Consider the following 25405-nt stretch of genomic DNA (forward strand, 5'->3'; position numbering starts at 1 on the left):
TATGTGAAATAACAAAACACAACTTTATGAGTCCCATTAACAAATATCTTCACCCTGTGCAGAAGCAGGGTATTGGATTATTTTCCATGTGTGTGTATGTGTGGGTACAAAATAACTCAACAACACAAGGATGGGTTTTCACAAAACTTGGTGGTAATATTTATTGGGAAGGTATCTCCAGATGATTCACCTTTTGAACTGATGAGTCATGGTCAATAAAAACATGGTCCAAAAAACTAATTTTCCAAGATACTGTATATATATATAAATAATTAGTTACAATCTAAAACGTATTTTAATTAAGAAATTATTCCCCATCATATGATGTCATATGATAAGTTATGTCACAAAGTCAGAAACTGACTTCAAGTATAGCATTTCCATGTATATTTGCATATGTCTGTAGACACAGGCTTATTTAAACTAATTTGTGATCATTTGGTAGGAATGATGTCATCGTGTCACCATGATGTCATATAGTGAAGTATTAAATTAACTTTTTCAACCAATAAGATTAGTGACACAATCTACAGTTTATTCAGATTACCAGTCAGTCATCATCATATGGTAACATGACATGATGATGTCATTATAAAACGGTATTACAATATAAAAAGGTTATCATTGTTACCTCACTATATCTGTGGATGAGTTGTTCCTCGAACTTTATTGGCAGAAAGGTTTTTATTCAAAATATCACGATAATGTCTTTCTGTAAGTTTTACAACAAATTTACAGTTTAGGATCAGGTGAGAGGGTAGAGCACGTTTAATTGGTTTAGGAGAGACCCACCCCCTTTTTACTGAAGTGGTGGGCGGACCACCAATCATGTTATTTTTCTGTTTGTTTTACATTCTTTTTCAACATCTTGTTTAATTAAAAATGTCAATGAACAGTTATAACAAATGAACGACATTTGTTCTGAGCAAGTGTATAAATTGGCAGGCAGCATTTCCCTTGTTTCCAGTGTTGTTGAAAGTAACAAATTTATGGAAGCAAGTGTTCTTGAATCAGAGCAAATCGCTCATCAATACCAATGATGTTACGTGTTGAAATCCATGAAGTACAAGAAGATTCCCTGTATTGCCACACCTAATCAGTGTTCCTCAAGCATGACTACGGAAGCCCGTTGGCATCTCTCCTGGGAAGGTCACCTAAAATATGAAATAGTTACTGTGTATTTCACAAGAACTGATTTTGCTTTTTCGTATCCCGATTCAAGAATGCATGAAAATTACTTGAATTTGTCGAACTTTTCATTGTTTAACCAGTCATTTGTTTATATCACTGCCTTCTCTCCCACATCAACCTCTATAGGAACTCCTGGACAAAAGTAGATATCACAAATGAGTTACTGCATTCCATTCTAGTGGCAGAAAATCCTTATTGGGATAAAATTTTGACCCACTATTACCGATGTCAATGCATGTATTTTGCCTTTGGCATGGCCACATACATAAACATTTTTGTCTGTCTCCTCCACAATAGGTGAATAGGTCTGATGTCACAAACTCACTGTCCAATGCCTTTTCTGTATCTATAAAAAAAATGTCTGAAACACCTTGTTACACCATCCTTAATAAGATTTGTAGGGTACAAAATGATCTTAGAATGAAAAATCTTTTTTCATGATAAATCATTCAATAAACAATTCAAGTCCCTAGAAGCAGTGACTCACATGTGCTTTATCAATCAGTTTTTCCATGAAAGCATAGTTAAATTGGGCAATGTATTTTAATTTAAAATATTCAAAAATAACTGATAACAGCTTATCAGCAGAATTTGAAGAAATACATTTTGACATTAAGTCTATGTATATTGACGCCTATTTATTTAGTTGCTAAAACATCTTCTGACATTAGTATGCTAACCATCTAATCCCAGTCCATCCCAGTTATACTACTTTATACATGCAACATGTCAACAAGATAAAGGTGGCTCTACGTGAGGGAGAGGTTTAGAACTTGTTTGTGAGTGGCCAGTGAGCCCACTTTTGATACACGCTCTTTAGTGTCACAAAGAGGGCCAGGAAAAAATATTCTCGATTCTTTTCGACAGCCTACCCATGCAGCGGCCGGTATGCCTGATGGTCGGTCCGACCGTGGCACAGTGTAAGTGGGGGTGGCAGGAGAGACTAAAGAGGGCATTTTCCTGTTTCTCATACAATAGGGTTTGCCACCCCAACTTTCTTGTTATATGCTGCCCCCTATTTGTTTCGAGTATGAACTTGGCTATTGGCCAGTTGTAATATATTTCCCCTGAAATATACCAACAGTAACTTTGGTGTTCACAGCACAGCTCTGACATCACGTACTGATAAAGTGGTACTTCCCACCGAAACTGTGAGAAAAGAGCAGAGACAGTGGAAGTGAAAAGACAAACAGGCAGCCCAGGGAAGAGGAGAGATAGTCTAAATGACCTTCTCAGCATTGAAGAGTTCCCGCGTGTCCTTTCCCAAACAAATTAACAGCGCTATGCAGGAGGAGCATCGGCTATTTGTCTCGCATCCATGCGAGTGCAGATTGGAAGTGACGCTGCATGCTGCTGTCTCAGTACACAGCCTAGTCTTGCTCTCTCTCTGACATTGTTTCATTTTCTGTCCTCTCTTCCTATGCTCTTATTCTTTCTCACGCACTGCTCGCCTCCCGCTGTGCATTGCTCTCTCTCTCGCTCGCTCTCTCTGATGATGTCTGGCAGCCATGTGTATGTATGTAATGTGCTCGTGTGATTGGTCAGCATCTGGAGGCAGGTAGCTTGCACCATCGAGGACCTGCCGCGTACGGAAACTGTTTTTTCTCTCGCCAGAGCTTTTTACCGTCAGTCGGATGTTCTAAGGGTTCCATCTTTCACTGAAGGAGATCCCGCAACACCTCTGATTTTCACGTTTCCACCTTCTAACCTTTTTACAACTTTTAAGCTGAACATGGAGGCATTCATCCACCGGAGTTTTTGATTGAAAGCTGAAAATGAATTGTAGTAGATCAAAGAGGAAACCTACTCCATTGGGATTGGAGAAACTGGGCTATCACTGGATATTGTTGTGCTTTGCAGGAAATGGTTTAATTTTGTCATCAAGGATGTGACCCCCAATTTAACACCCCCACCCCCACGGCTAAAACACACACAAACACACATGGACTCTCTCCACCCTGTAGCAACAGAGCTGGATTAATATGCTGACTACGTCCCCTCGGCTCAAGTCACAGAGGTTTGTAGGTGCCAGCAGTTTGACTTAAACCCTGTGGTATTTCTCTCAGCCTGCGTGTGCCAACTTCCTGCCACAAATGCACGTGATGCGCAGCACCAGAGCACTCCGGGTTTTTTTTCTCATTCATTCAACAGAGCTATTCAAGAATAATGAAGTCATGCCTTTTCTAACGGCTCCAGACGCTGATGTCATGAACATCAGCTTTTTTTCCCCCTCTTAAATCTTTTGCTCAGTACACGAGTACTCTGTGTGCTGGAGAGAAATTCTTCAGTATCGACGCAGACAGTCTCGAAACATCCTGCATGGATCAAGTCCATGACTGCTTGTAACCTCCGCCTGTAACCTCCGCTTGTAACCTCCGCTTGTAACGGAAAGGGTTAACAGGCTGTGAATTCTTGATTGCCAACTCCCAGGATCGTATCTCCTGTAACTCAAATCAGGGCCATCTGCGCTGGGCGTATGCCTGCCTTTCCCCCTGGCCTACTGCACTCAAAGGCTCTCTGTGCTGTGGTTTGCCCGGCCCCGTCACGTGACTTCTCTGAAAGTGCCCCCTCCCTCCTCCTCCCTCTTTATTTCCAGTAAACTGTTTGAAAGGAGGGGGTGAGTCAGAGTAAAACCAGCTTCCCTTTAACCACAGCTTGTTAAAGAATTTGTCAACGTGGACTCAGGGGTGCATTTTTTTTGTCTGTGTGTGTGTGTGCGTGTGTGTTTTTGTGTTTCGTAGCCCCTATCTTTTCTTTTTCTTGAAAGAGGACTGTAGCTCTGAATGCGTCAGGACTCCTTAATCACTCCACTTCATGTGGCAGAGAGAGCGGGCGCAGGCGCGGGCTTGTCAGGAGTTAATGAGATGAACTTTAACCGTCTTCGTGTTGGGGGGCTCACGGCCAGTCCGGAGATGTGTGTCTTCTGTGTGAAAGACTTTCATTGAGAAAAAAAGAAAACAGAGAGAGGGAGAGAAAAAATGTGCGTGGGTGTTGACTTGTGTATAGGCTATGCATAGATTTTTCCTTGTCTGACACTTTTTTCCACATGGAGACGGGTGCCGTGTCACTGCCTGCTATGTTCTATGTTCGAACTCTGTACCCCATCAGTACCGACGTCTACTGGAAACAAAGTGTTTGCTTTGCCAACGTTTTTACAATGAAAATTCCACTTTTAATGAAGAAACCTTCAAATCCAAAATAAACACCCTATCACATCATACAATGATCCACTTGAGAAAATCAAACTTTTTTTACAAGCGAATAATTGCAATCTATCCTGTTTTATTATTTAGTAGGATATACTATAAAAAATATAGTAATGCTTTAGATAGATTTTGAATACTTTGGGTCAAAAAAACTCTTCTCTTAGGTTTTTCTTTGTAGATGTTTCTCATAACTGTCATCACCTGGCAACTGTAACCACAAATATTCAAACTATCATAGAAATGACTGTTATGCCTCACAAATTTAAATACAGGCCATTTCCTGTACATGTGGACCAAAAGCCATTGTTAAATTCATTGTCCTGGTGACACAGTTCTAATCTCATTTCAAATATCCTACTATTCCTCATAACATCGGCCAAGGAGGCTATAATTAGTTTGTTTCTCAGTAGAATCAAACAAAATAGTACTAAGATTTGCACCAACCTATTGGAGGGATGAAGAATGTGCCAGGGAAGAACCCATTACATTATGGCGCACATCCGGTAAAATGGGTAAAAAACGGTAAAATGTGATTTTTGATAAGCTCTATCATTTCCTTCTTAATTGAGGAATCAAATAATCTAACCATTAGGGATAGAGAGAAAAAACAGACCTATATCAGATCAAATGATAGTGGTATTCAGATGTTGGCTCCACGTGGGGTGACTGTGCAGACTGCTGAGTAAAGCATCTGTGCTGAGCAGCCAAACCTGGAACCAAAACCTCCATATTTTTAATGACGCTCCCTTGGCGAGATCTTATCAAATGTAATTGCAGCTAAACCCAGCCCTACAGGCCACCACTGGTGGGGGTGGAGGAGGGGTGGGGGCTAGGGTGGCGGCAGGCAGCCCTTGGCAAGCTGCCTGGCAAAGATGGTGATTTTCCATAAGCCGCCAACAACAGACTGGATGTCTGAACCCGAGCCATCCAAGATAGGCACTTCCCCAGTCCAGAAACGCAGACTAGAGTGTCCCAAGTACATAGTTCAACTGTAGTAAATCAGTGTCACAAGTTCACATGCGCGCGCGCGAGTACACACTCCCTCCCCTCATCTCCTCAGGAAACCTTTGTTCACACTGCAGTGATATTTTCATGCTCGCCCTCACTGCACGAGCCAGAAGCTCAACTACAATAAACCAATGTAAACAATGTACGTGTCATGATGTCAGAAAATGAATGGGATTCTCATGTGGTGTCCACGGCGATGATCGGTTCTGCAGGGTTCTGTTTGTGCTACAACACCAGCGGTCGTCAGGTGTCCCTGGTCCAGTCAGTGGTTCAGCTGTAAACTAGCAATACACATTCCTTCCCTCCCTGTTTCCTACCATCTGAACAACTCACACACACACACGCACACACACGCACACACACGCACACACACACACGCATGCATGCATGTACACATGGGGTCGGGCTAGAATTAAAACTACAGGCTCCTCCAAGTAGAAACTATCATGATTGGACATCAGGGGAGGCAAAAATTCAAATCATGAACCAATCAGATTCTATGTCCCTTCGCCCCCCCCACCATCACCATATTAGGCGACCTCCCATGTCTCTCAAATTTCCTGTCCACTGGGTTGCACCCCATAAAGAATGTCATCAGGACTGTACTGGTGCTGATGACCATATTAGGTATGATCATGCTTTGCCAGCCCCCTCCTGATTTTCCTTTTCGTATTGAATTAATGTGGTGTTTTAAAAACAGAGGCCTCACTTTCCAAAAGAAAACCCATTTTTTCTGGTCTTTTCTAATGAAACTCTTTTTTGTTTTTCTCTAGACTTTTGTCACTTGATTTTGTTAAGAAAGTTATGTTTTCATATATGTTACACATTCATTTAGGATATTTTGATTTAAAACAGTTAAACACTGCCCATTGAACTCTAATTGTTTTAGGGGTTTCATTCTAAAATGTAATACATGCATTTTGTAACATTTTGCAACATGAAAAACATCAAGAAACAGTATAAAATCATTATTGAAGTAATTAAAGAAAGAAAAAGCCTTGAGGTAATGATTCCCAATATAATAATGTCCACATATGTATTTTCTTTCAATTGTGTGTCTCACTTTAGAACAAAAGCCTTCATGTCATTATAAAGATGTACAGTTGCAGTAATTAATGAATTATGTTATTTCTTTTACATAAAGATATTTTGGTTGCAAATAAGCAGGGAATTTCAAGTTTAATGTAAAAGACACAAAATAGTTATGTCAATGTAAATAATCGATATGATTTCATGTAGCAAATGAACAATATATTATAAATAATTTAGATTAAGAAACTGACATTTTGTATTGTGCTCAAAAATATTCTAATCTATACATTTTTCTGTGTAAGAATACATAAACAGACAAAGATTTACTTTGGAATATTAAGTAAAACCCAAGAAAAACAAGCTGCCCATAAAAAAATAAGAAAGTACAACAATCATTCCCTTAATGTTTCTAACAAAGTATGATCTTAGTTTTTTTCATGATTAAACAGGTAAGAACTCTAAGAAAAGCTCAGATAAATCTAGGAAAAATTAAGAATGAATGTCATTGTCCAGCTTTGGCAGTAAAATCTTTTTTCCCTGCTGCTAAAAGATCTATTTATTAACATATAAACAAGAAGTTTAAAACCTCGTAGTGGTTTTTTAAGAGAATTACACATTCTCAGTTTATTTTATTTTAGATTTAAGAGTTGAGAGTAGGAAATTCTTTACAAATCAAAGATGGATTTAATTTTACAATGGCAAATTTAGCATAGTGGAAGCAATCATTGTATAGTTTACCAAGATATTGTGTCCTCCGAAAATATAAAGCGTCTTAGATCAGGGGGCACCTCTGCATTCCTGCTTTATTCCCAGAACTAGTTGAAGTAAATCCTCCTCCTTCCAGAAAATGTATATTAGGGAAAAGTCTGTCATTGCTTGGAAAAGAGGCTTTTGTTGAGCAGAAAAAAGTAAGAATTTGTGAGTCACTGGAATGACCAAAGTGTTGTCTCGTTCTCATGTTCCCAGAGACAATGGAATTGATAACGTACTCTGGTGTTAAGGTACAAACATTTAAAATCTAGTTCGGAATTTATAGCTTAGAACGAAGAAGCATTTTTAAGAGATAAGTCTTGTATTTCTTGTAGAAAGTGTGGCAGGTGAATCTGTGAATATCCACTGGGAACTTGGAGATATTTGTGTCATAAGATCAGAAAGAAAACATACCTACATTTTACATTCAGATATTCAAATAAATACATTTTCCTTCTAAGAAGTAGTTTGTTATTAGATTAGTTAATATTCTTTGTGATACATGTAAAATAAAATTAGCCAACTTTTCCCTACTGAGATGTTCTCATCACACATACTTTTCACATTTATTTAACATGATTAAACTACGAATTAGAATAAAAACTTAAAAATATTTTAAAGAGCATGCATAAGTTCAGATTTTTTTACATATTTATCATTTAAAATCAAGCACCTGAACTTGGAAAGGTTTAGAAACTCAAACTGTAAGATTTGCTGAAGAAATATCACTCTGAGGCATAATGTATTAAAAATATAAAGTTTCAAGCTCTAAACAGTTTGCACTGCAATATATCTAGTTTCTAAAGGTGTAATTATTTGGTTTGTCTGTTGCTTGCTTTTGAAATAATTGAAACAAACTTCTTGCTGAAAGCAGGAGAAAGAAAACCCTCTTGTTGCCGCTGCTGCTCCTTTGAATTAATTTAGAAACAAGCAAAAATGAAAAAAATAGATTATTCCTTCATTTTTCGTTTCATTTGAACAACAACATGTTTTTAGATACAAAATGGAAATATTCAATATCAATGCACACACAGTAAGTTGTAAATACACAGAAAACTTTCACATTCAGAGATGAGGGAGGATTCTTAAAAGCAGATCTTTGACATTTCAATGTTATCACAAGTCAAGATATTATTCTAAATTCTTAATTTGTTTTAGCATGATGTTTTAATGGGTTTCCAAGCAATGATTAAACTTCCATTCAAAAACAACACTGGAGCTTGATACACACACTTATTTCACACACCTCGGTGATATTCCCTTACATGTCCACATGCATGCTTAAAAAAAACACTGAAAAAAACTTCACCTTTTCATTGCTCATTTTTACTTATTAGTCTGAAATTTCCTGTAAATTAATGATATCAAATATAGATAATTAATAATCTTTTAAACTGTCAAACTCAGTAAAGCATTTATAAAGAGAGTATGTGTGTGAAATATAATAATTTTAAAAGAACCATTATATTCTCATTCTCATTTTGTAAAAAAGAGGCCTGAGTTCTGTCCTGAAGTCTACGACACATTTTCTGTAATAATTATGTATGTGTGTGACTAAACATCAAGTCTCCGGTGAACGTCTCATCACATATTTCTCTCACTTTTTTCTTTTTTTCAGGACTTTGCCAGCAGAGGAAAAGCAGCAGTTCAGAAACTCATCCATCAAGTTGGATTCCTGGGGATTCTGGCCTGTGCCTCTGTAAGTAAAACCTTACTTAACTTTTTTCTGATAAATATTCTTCAATTGTTTATCAGGTTTAATAATTTTCCTAACCACATAGACCGTATATTGAAAATTACAGTTCTTAATTTTTTTGCCAAAACATTATCACAAAAATAAATGTTATATTGGAAAAGTATCATATATTCTCATGGTACTATCAGTAACCTTAAGTAGGTGTATATGTAGGTACATAGGGAGAATACAGAAGTAAAAAAAGAGAAAAATACTCAGTATAGCATTACATTGTTTCATGCATGTGTTGTTTCATATATTTTCTCTGCATTATTTTGTCTTTTCATTTATATTATATTAAGTCTCATCATGTATTTTGTCGTTTAATACAGATTCCAAATCCCTTGTTTGACTTGGCAGGAATAACATGTGGACACTTTCTGGTCCCGTTCTGGACATTTTTTGGTGCAACACTCATTGGGAAAGCAGTTTTCAAAATGCACATTCAGGTGAGCTGCAGTCAAATTATACAAATCTTATGAATAATGCCTCGGCTGTTCAGAAATATACTGTCGATTATTAGAGATGGTAAAGCAGAGTGTGACACCTCTCACGAGGCAGTACTTGCGAAATGAATTTGTGTGGAGGTTTAAGGTTTGGGTACATGTTTATTGTTGTCTAGAGAGACGGGTGTGTTAAATAGTGAATCACACTCATGCACACACACTCAGGTGAGCTGCAGTCAAATTATACAAATGCTTATGAATAATGCCTCGGCTGTTCAGAAATATACTGTCGATTATTAGAGATGGTAAAGCAGAGTGTGACACCTCTCAAGAGGCAGTACTTGCGAAATGAATTTGTGTGGAGGTTTAAGGTTTGGGTACATGTTTATTGTTGTCTAGAGAGACGGGTGTGTTAAATAGTGAATCACACTCATGCACACACTCTCTGTTACTGTACTCAGCTGGTAGTAAGGAGGCCATTTTGTGCCGGCATTGTTGGGGGAGTCAACCATTTTGTGACTGCAGCAGCAGCAGCCCCAGTTCATTGTACAGTAGACTGGTCAGACTCCGAATTTATGGGAAAGAAAGATATCCATCCTAACCCTTGAATAAGAAACTGCTGTTAAGAGACTTGGCATCACAAACGTTTCTTCTAATCCTGGAAAATCCTCAATTTGCGTCCAGGAATTTGCAGTATGTCTGTGATTACCGTTAGGGGCTCAACTTTCTGTTTTCCAAGCAAAGGCTGGAGTTTGCTCATGGTGACACACAGAGGAAGGGTTAACGCGAAGATTCTTTTCCACTCAGCCTCGTTCCTTACCATACGCAAAAAACATTGTCCTCCACCACACTAGAAAAAAAAAAGGTGGAAGGGTTGGCAGTGAACCTAGTGAGCGCGAGCTAAAGCAGATAAACATTGTCTGTGGGAGGTGATGTAGAAAGAGAGAAGGAGAGATGGGGGGAGTTGGAGGGAAGTAGGGGGTGTGGGGGTTGCAGGCACAGTTGACACAGTCACACACACAGGACCAGATAATACCCAGGGGTCCCAGGGGCCCCGTCTGACAGAGGTGCGTCCCTCCCTGCCCCACAGAAAAACTTCACCCGACTCTCCGGCATTTCTGAGGGGCCCCAGTCTCTCCTAAAGCCGCTTGGTTAAAAACACATTCAGGGTCAAGTTTGCTTTTAATGCAAAATGATTGAGTAGTTTACAGAGTGCGAGCAGAAAACAAGAAGTACGAGAGAAAAGCACGCTGATAGCAGGTGACATTGTCCCTCATGAGCCAAAGGGAACAAAAGGGGATTTCGAAGCTCTGTGTGTGGGTGTGTGAGAGTGCGAGCTGTACCTGCAGCTTCAGGTGCTTTCTCACCAGTCTCTAAGGAAAAGCTCGCTTTCATATCCCGAGCGGCCGCCGCCTTTTTACGCTCATTAAGCTTCACGTCTTACTGTAAGCTGCTGAATGGATGAACGTCAGCTGCTTTGTGACGCAGCAGGCCGTTGTTGGAACATGAGTGTTGTCATGGAAATACACATTTCAGGCCCTTGAAAAAGGTGATTTTGCCGAGGTCATAGCAGCCGTGAGTTGTGGGAAAGTGAAGAGACTCCCATGTAGTAACAGTGAAATAAGAGAATTATTATTCTGCACCATTTGACACTTGAATCTGAACTTATTTAGTGTCAGATTTGTAAAAATACAACTTTGAAAGCAGGGTGCTGTTTTTGCTGGTCGTTGTGTGTTTTTAAGACTGGGTGCACGTAGCTCTTATAACCTTTATCAGTGAATTGAAATCAGCAGGTCAAAACCATGTCACCATCAGTTTCCGTGCAGACACATAAAATACATCATAGTCACCTTTCCTGTGTCGACCATCTTGTCCCTTCCTCATTTTTGTGAGATGATAGATCATTTTACTTGTCTGTGAAGGACACAAAAAGAGTGGGTGTATAAAATCTGTGTTTATGTGTGAGGCTTAAAGTACCATAGCAAATATCATTCTTTTTTTTTATCATGGCAAATGCTAAAGTTGTTATTTTTGTGACATTTCCAACATTTTGGCTGAAAGTCAATAGCACGACCCAAATTAAAAGACAATAGAGCTACATGGATGACCTGAATTACATGTTACACAATGTTACAATGAACACTGTAACATAGAACTTATCAAAGGGGCCCAATTGTAAAGAAATTCAATTTTATGAAACCTAAATTGTCATTGAGGTCCTGGTGCATACTTACCTGCAGTATAACAATTTAAAAGTGATTTTCTGCTCACAAAGCTGTTGCATCTAATTTTGTCCACCTACAATGTCATTTATTTTACTCTGTATAGTTTTTCAACTTATACACCTTCATTCTCTATAAATAATGTTGGAACAAAATTAATTATAGTATAATAGGCATTTCAACTTCATAAACTGCATCAAATCAATATATCATTCCTCTTCATGGACCAAGTCAAGTTGTTATCAGACATTAGTTTTTAAATTTATTTGATATGTACCAGTTAGACTTCGGAAAAGCATGCTGAAAAATATGGATTGTTGTGGGTCACTATGAAATTATGTCAGCTCAATATAATATGAGCCAAGGTTCGTTAAGACAGTTCCACATTATATACAATACACTTTGTAGGTGATCCCAGTGCCTAATTGGAGCTACACATTCATAATGAGTGAAATATTCAAATCTAGGTTGACATTTTTATGGCTCCATCATTACATAAATTGAAAAATTCGAGATGATGTCTTGTGTATCATTTTATACACTTTCCCTGTAATTGGGTAGTATATATTTAGTGTCTTTGAAAACCTTGGGATCTGGACTAGAATTTAAAATAAGGTTCTGTGGGTTTGAACAATCCTTTTCTGCACAACATGAGTTTGTAATGATGGACCCGCCAAAAGCTCTGTTGGGTTAAGCCTTTCTAATGGCATGTTGAAGTCGACCTAGATGTTACTGGATCAAACCACATTTTTAGTTGCCAAAACGCATGTTTGTTTATAAGAATACAGTAACCTACACCAACTCATAGGGCAACTAAAGGACCTTGAAAAATCTGGTCAGTTAGTGGGCACGTGTTCCCGCTCCCCCGCAGGAGGACACAAGGCTGACGTGAGCCAGAATGGCTGCCAGTCGCCTGCCTGTCCCTTCTGGCGCGGTGACTAAGCAGGAATCAGACCAGACAGGAGCCAGCATCCAGACCCCCTGTGAAAAAATGACACATCTCTTTTTATTCCCCCACTTCTCTATCATCAGTTACTTTACACACGCACACACACACATTTGATGACAGCCACTGTGATATGCTGACCTAGTGTACTGTGTTGGTGATGTGTCATTAAGCCCAGGCCTTTTATTTCTTGCCCTCCATGACAAAAGGGGGGTCTGCCTTGGTTGGTGCGTGGCATGGGTTTTGGGAATAATGGCATAGTGTGTGTGTGTGTGTGTGTGTGTGTGTGTGTGTGTGTGTGTGTGTGTGTGTGTGTGTGTGTGTGTGTGTGTGTGTGTGTGTGTGTGTGTGTGTGTGTGTGTGTGTGTGTGTGTGTGTGTGTGCGTGCGTGCAATTGTGTATGCGTGTGTGAGAGAGAGCTGGTGGGGGGGGGGGGTTCAAGGAATTACTGATCAATTATGATGCATGCACTGCTTTGACCTCAAGGTTCAGTAACTGTCTCGCTCTTTCTCTGTGTGTCTTTGTCATACAGAAACTGTTTGTGATCATCACCTTTAGCAAACACATAGTGGAGCAGATGGTCTCCCTCATCGGGTGAGTAAGACTCAACGTGTGTGTGTTTGTGTGTATACTTGTGTGTATGTGTGTGTTTGCTATCCAAAAGTACCCTGTGGGATGTGCAGTGATCACACATGCAATAGGTAATGTAGAATCGTATGATTGAGGGGTGGTGTGTCGGCATACGGGGTATTTCTATTCGTTTGTGTGAAATCTGCCTCCTCTTCCTCTTGACACTGATGAAGGTCACATAATCAGAGGTGGCTTTAAAGTACTTTTTGGAAGATGTCTTGTTCCTTTGTAAGAATGACTCCTACACACACACAGCCGCTGGGCTTTTCAAAATAAGGCTGGATGTAATAAAAGTTGAAAGAGCCTTGGTGTTGGGTGTAGGTACTGATGGGTACTATGATGGGTGTCCTTGTAGAGATGCCAGGGGCTGCAGCTGGAAACTGCCCTCAACACACCTGCAAGTGGGAGTGCCATTTATCACATACACACACACACACACACACACACACACACACACACACCCACCCACACACACACACCCACACCCACACACACACACACACACACACACACACACACACACAAACACACACACACACACACACACAGATTGACATTCACACTGCAAACTTGGTCTCTCTCTCACACACACTTGGTGAAATCAGGCGATGAGATTGCATCAGCTCTCTTACTTGCCATGTTGTCCGTTTGGGCATTTGCCTCATTTCTAAAATTATTTTTGGAGGCAAATGTATTCTGCATTTGATTTTTTATAAACGGTATATAATCCTCTTTTACTGATACAAACTAGAATGTTGTGTATCGTGTGTGTGTGTACTCATATATGTATAGACATCCATAGTGTGTGTGAGGAACAGTTTTGAGCCTAGAACCTACGGCATTAAGTTGTGATGGTTAAGGTTAAGGTGGGGGGTGAGGGAATGCATTGTGCCAATGAGTGCCCTCACTAAGACAGATGTGTGTGTTTGTGTGTGTTTCTATTCATACATATATATATATATATATATACATAAATCTTGTGTGTGTGTTCATATACTGTATATGAATGGTTTGTATATAAATACAAACCATTTACAATGTGTGTGTGTGTGTATTCATATATATATATATATATATATATATATATATATATATCGACATACATTGTGTGTGTGTTCATATATATATATATATATATATATATTGTGTGTGTGTGTGTGTGGGGGGGGGGTTGTGTAAGACCTGTCCCTGATCTCTAGCAGTCACAGTTCATTGAGCTGCAGACTCAGAGCAGCAGATCATTGGTTATTGACAGGTTTCAGTCTGACTCATTACCCGCTTTTTCTCTAAAGGAATTTTCCCTCGTCACAACTTCTCAACCGTCAGCTTCCTTCCTCACTGAGGCCTTTCCGCCTTCACCTATGATTTTCTGTGCCTCGCTCACTCTCACTCTCACTCACACATCACCTTATGAATGGGTGACAGCCTTTCGGTTTTAACCCCTTCAGGCACAGACAGACCGCAGGCATCTGCAGTTGTCCCCTCCGCTGTGTACATGCACAGTTCCGCACGCATACACACCCACACACACCCACACACACACAGTTTATTTGTATGCTCTTTTTCTAAAAGATAAAGCTCCTCATCTCTTGTTTTTTTTAACCCTTTGAGCCGCTGTACTTTTCCAACATGTTAGCTCCCACCAACTAATATTTTAAATAAATCAGAAATTTTCAGTGAAGCATTTAGCACCTGGCCTTTCTTGGAATTGTTCTGAAATGTGGTCTACTAATTTAAAATTATATTTATTTGATTGGAGTTAATGGAAAACATTTTCAGTGAAGTTCTTATTTATTGGAATTTGGTTGTTTTCTGAAAGATTTTAAAGTAATGATTGTTAGTCTCATCCTTTCATAATATCTTTGCTGTCTTCAATCGGTCTGGAAATGTTTAAACAGTTCGATGTTTGTTTTTGTTTGCCTCTGTGTTTGTCTAGTGTGTTAGTGTTTGTGTGTGTGGCTGAAGTTACCGTTGGACTTTGGCCGTGGGGATTTCAGTCTTGTATGACATAATACAATAGTGCACAATTCATTTCCTGCTTTTTGACCAGGTGAGCTGCTTGGCACACATAAACACACACACACACACGGCAACAGAAATCAGTGATAAATTACAGAACCTGTTTGTAATAAGGATTACAAAATTTCAAATTATTATAAAGTTCAAATTATCAAATATCTGGAGTTTTTTTTATTTTATTTACATTTATGTTATTCACTTGTTTTATTTATTCAAGTTTGTAATTATTTCGTCATATTTTAAATGATTAAATCTGTAAACCCACAAAGATGCTGTTTGTGGAAAAAATAACACAAGTCAATTTACCTGTTGAATCTAATGTTCTAATATAAACTTTTATTTTTTGTTTAAAAGGCCAGCCCTGAAGTTGTAATGATAGGGAAAACATACGTTTGGTGATAAGAAGTGTGTGTGTGTTTGTGTGTGTCTCTCCTTCAATCCCTGTGTATTTATGTAGCTTATAGATGACCTCAGATATATATTTTAACGCAGTCTGGATGCTGTAGTGTGACCATCAAGTACAATTTCAGCACAGCACTGCTGTATCATTTGATGAACTTTTAACTTGGTTGATAGTCCTGCAATCATGACACGGGATGATGTTCTCATTCAAGACAAAAAGGAGTGTCCACAAATTCCTTATAAACAATTTTTTGGGTTTTGCAACACAGAATTTATGTGGCAATCAGAGCTGTGCATCATGATATAGTCAGTGTCTGACTCAGTTACATTTTTTAATGATCTTAATTCCAAACAGGGCCTTTTATAGGATTATTTCTAGAAGTTTTCTAACAGCTTGAGTGAGAGAACTATTTTTTCTATGGATGACAAATGGAAAACAGTGTGTTACTGAAATCCAGTTTCACGGGAGATGTTTGGGTCTGAGGTTTAAATGTCACAAGGCTCTATAACTGTCAACAGCCATTTTCATCACCTCTGTTAAGAAAAATGACCAACCCCAGAGTTTTTTATTAGCTGGAAATAAAATGTAGACAAGATGCAAAGGACCATTTTAGACCATCTTGCACTTAAGTGACTTAAAATTTCCATTATACATTTATGAGTTTCTGATATTCCGTGTTAGAGCTGCAACAAAAAAAAGGTTCAGTGGAAAATAAGTTCTGTCCTGACAGTTGTTTAATCAAGTGAAGTGTTCTTCCTTTTTCAACTGTTTTTTAAAATTTACTGTGTGTTTGGGACAATAAAAATGTGTCTGACATTGCGAGATTTATGTTGTAGTTCTTCATGTGTATTGTGGAGACAGATTCTTCTACAGAATCTCTGGCAGATGAGTTTCACTCTTGTTTTCTCGGCATGCAAAGCATTGTAACATTAAACCTGTAACCTTCTGTCAGCGCTAGTAGGACAATAATAAAGATAGTTTTGCTTTGAGCTGACATAAAGTCACAATAAAACCCTCTTCAGATGCCTTTTGGGCTGATAACAAGAACTGATAAACAGGTGGGAGAAGCTGGAACTGTGTATCTGATCAGACTTGTTAGGTTTCCTACGTCCTATGACTAATATACAGATGCCTCCTCTTCAAGATAAACCATGCGTGTATCACCATAGTTAAATTCTTCTAACTCACACTGAGCAAGGCTTTGATCAAGATCTGAAGTCATTTGTCAGGAGGTTTAATTCTTATTTTTTAAACCTAAACATGTTTATTTTACACTTTACCTCCTCTTATTAAAGACTTACCATCTTTTAAAACTGGTATTTCAAAATAAATGTACTTTACAACCATTGTTTTACATGAAATCATACAAATATGTCAATAAAGCTTTTTTCATTGGGTGTCTCTCGCTGAACACCCTGAGAAAAAGCCTAAAATTATTATATTGATTTTCCTTGGATTTAATGTGTAGGTTAGGTCAATACCCCTACAAGCACATCAGAGAATGGTGAAGCCACTGCTGCTGTGTTCTACATAATCATAGGGCAGCAGATTCATCTGTACCAAATCTCCCCGTCCCCCTTTGTCTTATCTCAACTGGGGGGGTTTAAGCCAGTGAAGTGATTTACAGCAGGAAAGGCTCAAAATCACCAAGTGCATGCAGTGAGGGAATGGCACGTTTTCCTGTTTTTGGTTCGCAGACTGGGCCTCCTGTCTCCTCCTTTGATCTGTGGTTAGTCACTGTGTTTAGGCTGAATTGCTAACTCTTGATTCATGCCACTTTTTCCGCAACCATTTCTATGTGATAATATGTTAACAGGAAGAAAACCGTCTTCCGTTATTATGAGAAGAGCTGTAGGGATGAGGGCCTGTTGGCGTTGCAGTGCTGGTAATTCCGCAGGACCCCAGTGTGTTTACAACTTATCATTGGTGACTGTGGTAAGTGAATTTTAAACAACCAAAACTAGCTACATCCAGAGGAGCATTTTAGTTTTGTATCAGAAATAATCTCTGTCCATACTAACACAGCTGAAAATGCATATCACATAACTATTCCCATACACCGGTCATGCTCAGTGCAAACTGAAAGCAGATTCTCTGTTTTGAAGATGGTTGCAGAATGTATTTATTTACAATGGATGGGGGGGTTCTCTACTGTCAATGGGGAAAGGAGTCAATCGCCATTTTTGGGGGGTTTACCAGCGTTTAAAATACCTGCGTATCCCTGCTAGTTTTGGTTTAAAAGAGGTATTAATATTAGCAACGCTTGAAATTGTCATTAATGACTAATAAGGTCCAATCGTCTTTGTCATTGCTTCCAAAAATGTTGGCCTGTCTGTACTAATATGCAAACCCAGAGCAACTATACAAGACCAGCGGCGGTTTGCAAAAGTCTAAATTTTTTAGGGGCTTGAAAAATCCAGACCACCAGATGCAAATGCATAAAAAATGATTGGTTTCAGAACTAAAACTTATTAGTGTGTCCTTGGTTTAGTTTCTGAATAGGTCTGGGAGAGGTCAAAGTGTGAGGCAGTTTATGATGAGGGTTATGTTTGTGAAAACGTGGAAAAGAGGGGAAGTGAGAAGAGAGAGACACTATTACAGTTTCATCACCTATACAATGGTGCTTTAAACGACTGGTCTCAATAATCCATCATCTTGATTGAGTCAGCTACTCTCAGTACAGTGCATGTCTTGTACTGACTTTAGCAAATCCGTCAGACTCATGTGTCAAGGGAGGGATTATCACTGTCAGGCTCACATGGAGAAAGCGATTGAGATGCAGAGAGTAAGAGTCGAGATTTGAAGGTAATCCGGTAGAAACCGGTGTGCCAGGGCCTTGGGGGTAACCTCGCACATCTCCATGAGAATGCATACATTTCCATCGGACTCCATCCCTGCAGCAGGAGAACATTACCAGCACAATGGGCTTGCAGATGGCCGTTCCTGCCACACAAGGGTGTTGCCATTAGAGGATCACAGCAGGCGGCTCTGCTCAGAGGGAGGCCGGGGCAAAATCTCAGGTCAGGGCAGGGCAGCCGGGGGGTTGGATGAGATCAACATTTTACTGTAATAATGCGACTGTCATGTTACCTCAACCTGTGTGTGTGTGTGTGAGACAGAGAGAGACAGCTTCAGCAACTTTCATGTTACAAATCCTTAAAGAAACTGACATGATTTTTGATTAATCTAATATCATTTTAATTCATTTGATCCATTTTCTTTATGTTCCTATTTTCTAGTTGCTTAGACGAGACCAAAGATTCATGTATACATTAATTCTAAAGTGACTCAATTGAACCTGGGTTGGTGGAGATGTGAGGGATGTGAGACCAGTTGAACTCTTCTAGGTTTTTCACAGTAGTTCAGTTATTTCTGTACAATTACCAAAGAACTGCAGCTACAGGAGAAAATCTGTTACTGCTCATTTCCACTAAATGTTACCTATCTTGAAAAGACCCCCCCTCCCCCCAGCTCATATAGAAACTCTGTAAGTTTCACAATAAACTTGCGAAGTCGGCTGGGTTGAAGGTGCGTGGTGTGAAGCTGTGACAGTTGTCACCTCACAAGGACGTTTTTTTCTTCTTTCACCATATTCATCTGCATGAAGTAGCTTGCACCAATTTTGGACAAAGAATCTTCTCAATCGATATAAAAAAAACACAATACAAATGGAATGAAGTGCAGACTGTGCTTGAGGTTATTAGCTGAAGTTATATTAGTTATGGTGATTTATTGCACCTCAACAGATTGCTTTTTGTTGAAGAGTGTTAAGTTGATGAAAAGTCCAAAATGTCACTCGTGTTCTTTACCTTGGTCACTGGTACTACATATATACTATATATAAACAATCCTCTTTGTATTATGTGAGCTTTCTGTTAACCATTCCTAGTGGTCACCAGGTGTTCTGGTCCCCTGAGACGAACACTGACAAAGGTGGTATTGATCAGTCCTTCTGGACCCTGCCCTCCCTTCCTCAGGCCCACATACAGGCTGACGCCTCACTTAAGCCCCTTTCACACCAGACAAGAAACCCACTATCAGCATCCACCCAGATCAAATAACTGCATTACTCACAGGTAGTTATCAGTTCTAGCGCCAATTATCAGTCATAAGCTGTTTTCAGACATAAAACATTAACCACACGGCAGGAGTTTCTCCAGGTCGGACACATTCACAACAGCAGGAAAAGGGATGTAGCACAAACGTCTGGGCCCTACATATTTCAACCCTCTTTCCTCAGCATACTGTTACTTACAGCTACTGTATGATATTTTTACTTTGATTAAATTTGGTTTGCTTGGAGTATCCTGCTCAACAGAACATCATCAACACTACCATTAGAATAACTTTGATCCATCCACTATCACATCTCACTATCTGCCACAATGAAAGACCCCTCAAAATAAACCATACAACTATAATATAAACCCCTGAAGCTGCTGCAAAATGATGACAAAAATAGTATCTTTAGTGCCCACTATACTTGTTCACCTTGTCTCATAACCTCAGATACATTACTATTAACATGGTGCACAATGTTAAGCTTTGCTAGGTAATATTTAAAGATAATGTTACAATAATAATGTTGCTTTGATGCTGATTAATTTTTGTACTCTAAAATATATTCTCTCAAATATCCCGATTGGCTTTCTATCTAAGTAACATAAAGATATTGGATTAAACCATTAATAGCAGTGTGAGTAGGTTGTGGATACAGGCATATCCTTTTTTACAATGACCTTGATTATATTTCTACAGCACCCTTTAAATATCTAATCTTGTTTTTATATAGATGATAACAACATCAGACCAGAGAGAACCAGTTACTATAAAACATAAACAAGTGTACTGTAGCTTTGGTGTCTCCCTAATATCAAATCTAAGTTGGGTGCCAGACAGCAGAATAAGTACTGTTGTACTGATATCAATTAATTAGAGAGATAGCCCGGTTAGCTTACTTCCCTCAATGTAAAAGACGCCAGATAAACACAAACACAAACCATCAACTCAGCTTCATCAATCAAATGTCAATATATTCAAACCAAATAGTATCAACTTAGAGGTTAATAATTAAACACAAAAAATATATCCATCAATATTAAGTAAATAAACAGAAGCCAAATTCAATTTTAAATTTAAAGACTGGACAAGAAAATAACATTTTCCTTAATTAGGTTTCCTCAATACATTTCTGTAATATATTTCCTCAATACATATTAAAATAAAATTTGAATAGGCCAAAAGTTAAACTGCAGCTTATTGTTTGGCCTGTTACCAACATAATTTAATGTGGGGAAAAAATAAAACCATAGGCTATATTCTAATTGGACTCAGATTTTGGTTTCTTGGTTTATTACTAACCCTCTGAAAGTAAAGGTGGATCATCTGGCATTAACATGTCTGACTTTTGAAGACAGTTGCGGTCTCAGTTTTAAGCCAGCATGAAGCCAGTGGTGTCATGTGAATGTTGAGATTTCAGTGAATCTGTTGATATCAAACATGTTATGCACGCTTACTAGGAAAAGGGCAAAATGTCACTCCAAGGTTTAACTACTTTTACCGAGACGTCCTTGACACCTTGATTTTTTTGTAATAACTATCCATGGCTCCATCAGGTCACCCTGACTCACATACAAGCGTGTGTTCATGGTTTTAAGCTTTGCAAATACGTTGATAGATATCTCATATGACACGGACACGATGCTGATTCATTTCTGGTATATAACGAAAATATACCCTGAGCTGGTTTACTGGCTGACTGCCTTGAATCTAAACAGCTGCTGATATTAGCCTAAACCATTCTTAAACTGTGTCAGTTGTGCTCACTTTTCCTTCTGAAAGAAACTCATCAAAAGCAGATTTCCATCAGTTTGCTTTCCTTTCTTTCCTTTTATCAGTACCCTGATGTTGACTGACCCTAACTCACTACAGGTTCTCCAGCCTCCAGCATCAGCAGTCGTACAGCGTGATTAGCTGCATTTAGAGCAGTGCAGGAGCGGATGTGCAGAATAAACCATTTTGCACATTTTGTCAGACCTTAAGGACATTTTAATATACCCTTAACAGTAATTGCGTAGATTTAAAAATTGCAAACAAAACAACATTTTTATTCCGTGATTTTTCAATGGTTCCTCCCTCATTGGGGCCCTGGGTAGTCAATTCCATGCCCCCCACCCCTCCAATTACGACACCCCTGGTAGGGGTGAGGGATGGTGCGGCAGGTCGCAGCCCACTCTCGTTTTATACAGCGTCATTAAATTTAATGTAAGGCTCTGTGGGGTGTCTATTTTCTCATTTCGCCCACTTCCATTCTGATTACCTTGGCCTCCGAGCTCTGACAGAAATACCGAGGCAGTAACAGTCAGAGAGAGGTTTGACAATGAGCCAAAGGGTCTTACCACAGCCATTTAGAATAATATTCAGTCGCTCATGACTTATTGTTCAGATTGTGCACTGTGGGCCCAGTTTTGTGGTCAATAACACACAAATACCCTCAGTGAAGAGATGCACCAAGATCTGAATGTAACTGTAGCTTTGATGAGAAAGTGTGTGTGTGTGTGTGTGTGTTAGACACAAAGAGAGGGACAGGTGTGTTCGAGGTTGGGTGTCATATGTTCCTCTCAGGCACAGTGTGTGTTCCAGGACTTTATTCATCAGTGATTCATTGTATTGGTCTTCAGTGTCACACTCGCCTCACCACACACTCTGCTTGCTCATCAAGTCACTCCTACACACACTCAGGCCAAGACTATGAAATTACTAATGTATTTATTCATCAGGATGGCAACTGACTTGCATGTTGTTTTTGGAAACAGTTAAGCCATTGATTCATTTTTAGAGCAGCTCATTTATCAGGGGAACACAACGTGACCTTGAGCTCTTAATCAGCATCATCCACTGAAGTGTATTGTTTTGTAAATCCCATGAACGTCGTAATGTGCGCTGCAGTTGTTGAGTGTATGTGTCTGTATCTGAGTTCTGTGAGAGGAGTCATCTCAGACAGGCCCTGACTCACAGGCCGGCCGGGCAGCCATCTGGACCACTCTGCCTCCCCGCCCTGCCCCTCACACCTCAGTCAAAACAGATTCTTTGTCCAGCATCAGCCCCGTTCACAACAGCAACAACTCACCAAGAGGGAGAGACAGTAAGGACATGAGATAATTCCAACTGTAAATATCCTCAGTGTTGTGCAGCTTTAGAATAATCTGTGTTTGGTCTTATCCTGATGACAAAAAGCAATGTGAATATTAATCATGAGGAAGCTTTGTTTTATTTGTTTCATCCTAGACGCCATCAATCTTTTCTGTCAAATTTCAAAGATTCAACACTGTGGACACAGTTTATTACGAGACTGCTATGGGATCTTAAATCACAATCACACAACATAACTAATGTATTTATTATTCCTCTAGATAGGACTTTTTCCACATTAGTTCAGTGCTGTTCCAGCGCAGTGAGACATGCTGTAGTATGTAACTGTCATGCAGACACCAGGAACTTTCACTTTTCTGCCCTCGCTGGCTTCTAACCACAACCTCTGCAATATGTAAACACGTATATGTACAAACAATCAATTATAATCACTTATAATCACACAATGTTACTATTTATTTTACTTCTGTCATGTACAACCCTCATTACAAAAAGCAGGTTTAATTGACCTTGCTGTCTGTCTTTATGCTGCCTTCCTCTTTACACAGCAGCCAGAGTAGAACATGCTTTTTTGAAGCAGAGGATGTGCAGCATGTTGTGGCTTTTGAGAGGTTCGTAGTAACCTTTGCGGTCGTCTGAGCAGCATGTTGCTCTGTATATGAACCACATAGACTCTATACAGTCCCACAGTATATATTGTACACTGGAAAGTCCCACACATCTCATCTGTGCTCACTTGCCACCCTGCTGTGTTAAATTAGCGACATACATTGTGTTTATGGGACAGTCAGGCCTCAAACAGCATCAAGTTCTCATTTATTCCATGTGCCATTACTTTTCCAGCCAGTGACAATGTTCCTGTGGTCTGTTTCTGCCCTTCACTTTTATTCAACATGTCCTCATGGGTTCATTTAATTAGTCTTTTATGTTTCAGTTGTCTGACGGCTGCAAAGTGTCCCATTTGGGGTAATAAAGTGTAAATTAAAATAGAAGTACAATAGGTGTGGTTATCACCAAGTAATTAGGTGTTAATTTGAAAAGAGGGCCAGACGTTCTTCCACAGAAACAATGTCACCATTGATCTTCAAACATGACATCACAGGATGGTTGGAGACTCTGTGTAACCTGCGGTGCCCTACACCTCCTCTTCTTCTTCTTCTCCTCTACCTCCTCCTCTATTTCTAGCCTGCCTGTCGCTGCCACTCTACGAGTGGCGGTGTGACTTGTCTGGATGTGTCTCCACTTACATCTGACTCATTGTACAAATCTTTCTCACCGTTGGAAGGGTCCAGGCCTGGTCACCCAGTGACCTCGCAACTCTGAACACCTTCACACCCACGCCAAGAGGGTCTGTGTGGACATGCCGACCTGAACCTTGGCGGGGGTCGCAGGGGTTGGGGGGCTGTTTTATGTGCCTGTCTGGGAAGTGAGAGGAGTAATAGACTGCTATAATTGGTGCCCCTGATTTCCTGGCAGCACTGCGGGCACCTGAGAGGATAGTCTGTGTGTGTGTGTGCGTGTTGTGCTGGCTGTGCAGTCGGGATGTGATAAACACCCTGGGCAGGGGGATCTCCATCGAGGAGTGGGCTCCATGTTTTAGTGGTGAAGTCACTTGGAAAAAGCCCAGTTGTACCGGAGGAGGAACCGACACGCGCTCACACACACAGAGATTACCTTACAACATGTGCACATTAATCAAAATTTTCCTTACGCTAAAGTGAAACACACTCCTCCTCCCATAATTCCATTATTTCATTATTCCAACACTTAATAAAATCAAAACGGAGCACTAATATTTTATCAGACCTTCAGCTGATAACACAGAATGAGTCAGATCATCAGTGTTTCGAGACGGCGTAGAGGTCAGAGTTTCAGTACCTCAGGTCAGAGCTCTGCCAAGCCACAGTGTGTGTGTGCGTCTTGCAGTGTCTCTGCTGTTATGTTAGGTGTGAACTGTGGCCCTGCGGAGCATTGGGTAACACTAGCGATTGCCTAAGCTAGTTGTTGTGATGATGTCGTAACCAGTTGGACCTGGCCAGGATTTGTCTGTCATGTGAGGCCTTGTTCTCTATCATCCGTCAGGGCCTGTGTGTGTGTGTGTGTGTGTGTGTGTGTGTGTGTGTGTGTGTGTGTGTGTGTGTGTGTGTGTGTGTGTGTGTGTGTGTGTGTGTGTGTGTGTGTGTGTGTGTGTGTGTGTGTGTGTGTGCGTGCGTGCGTGCGTGCGCGCGCGCGCGCGCGTTAGTGGCTTTGGAATTCATTATCATAAAAAACCCACAAATTGTGAGTTTTATGAGTGTGTACGTATATATGATCACGTGCCCTTTGAGGTGTCAGGACAGACAGACAGTTCAAAGGTCGCCTCTGACTCATGGCCTATGGAATTTAGTTTTCACCGAACGACCACATGACGCCGGAACACAGTACATGAACAGCTCAGAAAATCATAGTTTTATACTGAAAAATGAGAGGCTGACGTGTCATACACAAAATAAACCCTTCACAGCAAAAATCAGGCAACAGGAAGCTAAGAGATCTGGGGTTTTCCCTCTTCATCTCCTTGTTTTGTGAGAGCTTATCTCCTCATTTATAACTATTGATTTAGTTAATTCCTTGCACAGGTTAACTCTCAGACCAGGTTTAGTTTTAAACGCTGGTTATTGCAGTT

General features: G+C 39.8%; 1 protein-coding gene across 3 annotated transcripts in view; it reads left to right on the forward strand.

Annotated features, from left to right (window-relative positions):
• LOC117774102 (vacuole membrane protein 1-like) overlaps positions 1–25405 on the forward strand; it is a 61086-nt gene that overhangs the window by 27086 nt on the left and 8595 nt on the right. For all 3 annotated transcript variants that reach the window (XM_034606210.1, XM_034606211.1, XM_034606212.1), the window contains 3 exons: positions 8806–8886; positions 9255–9371; positions 13069–13130. In XM_034606210.1, the coding sequence (XP_034462101.1) occupies positions 8806–8886; positions 9255–9371; positions 13069–13130 (260 nt within the window). The remainder of the gene's footprint in view (positions 1–8805; positions 8887–9254; positions 9372–13068; positions 13131–25405) is intronic.

This window comes from Hippoglossus hippoglossus, chromosome 14 (genome assembly GCF_009819705.1).
Source record: "Hippoglossus hippoglossus isolate fHipHip1 chromosome 14, fHipHip1.pri, whole genome shotgun sequence".
NCBI lineage: Eukaryota > Metazoa > Chordata > Actinopteri > Pleuronectiformes > Pleuronectidae > Hippoglossus > Hippoglossus hippoglossus.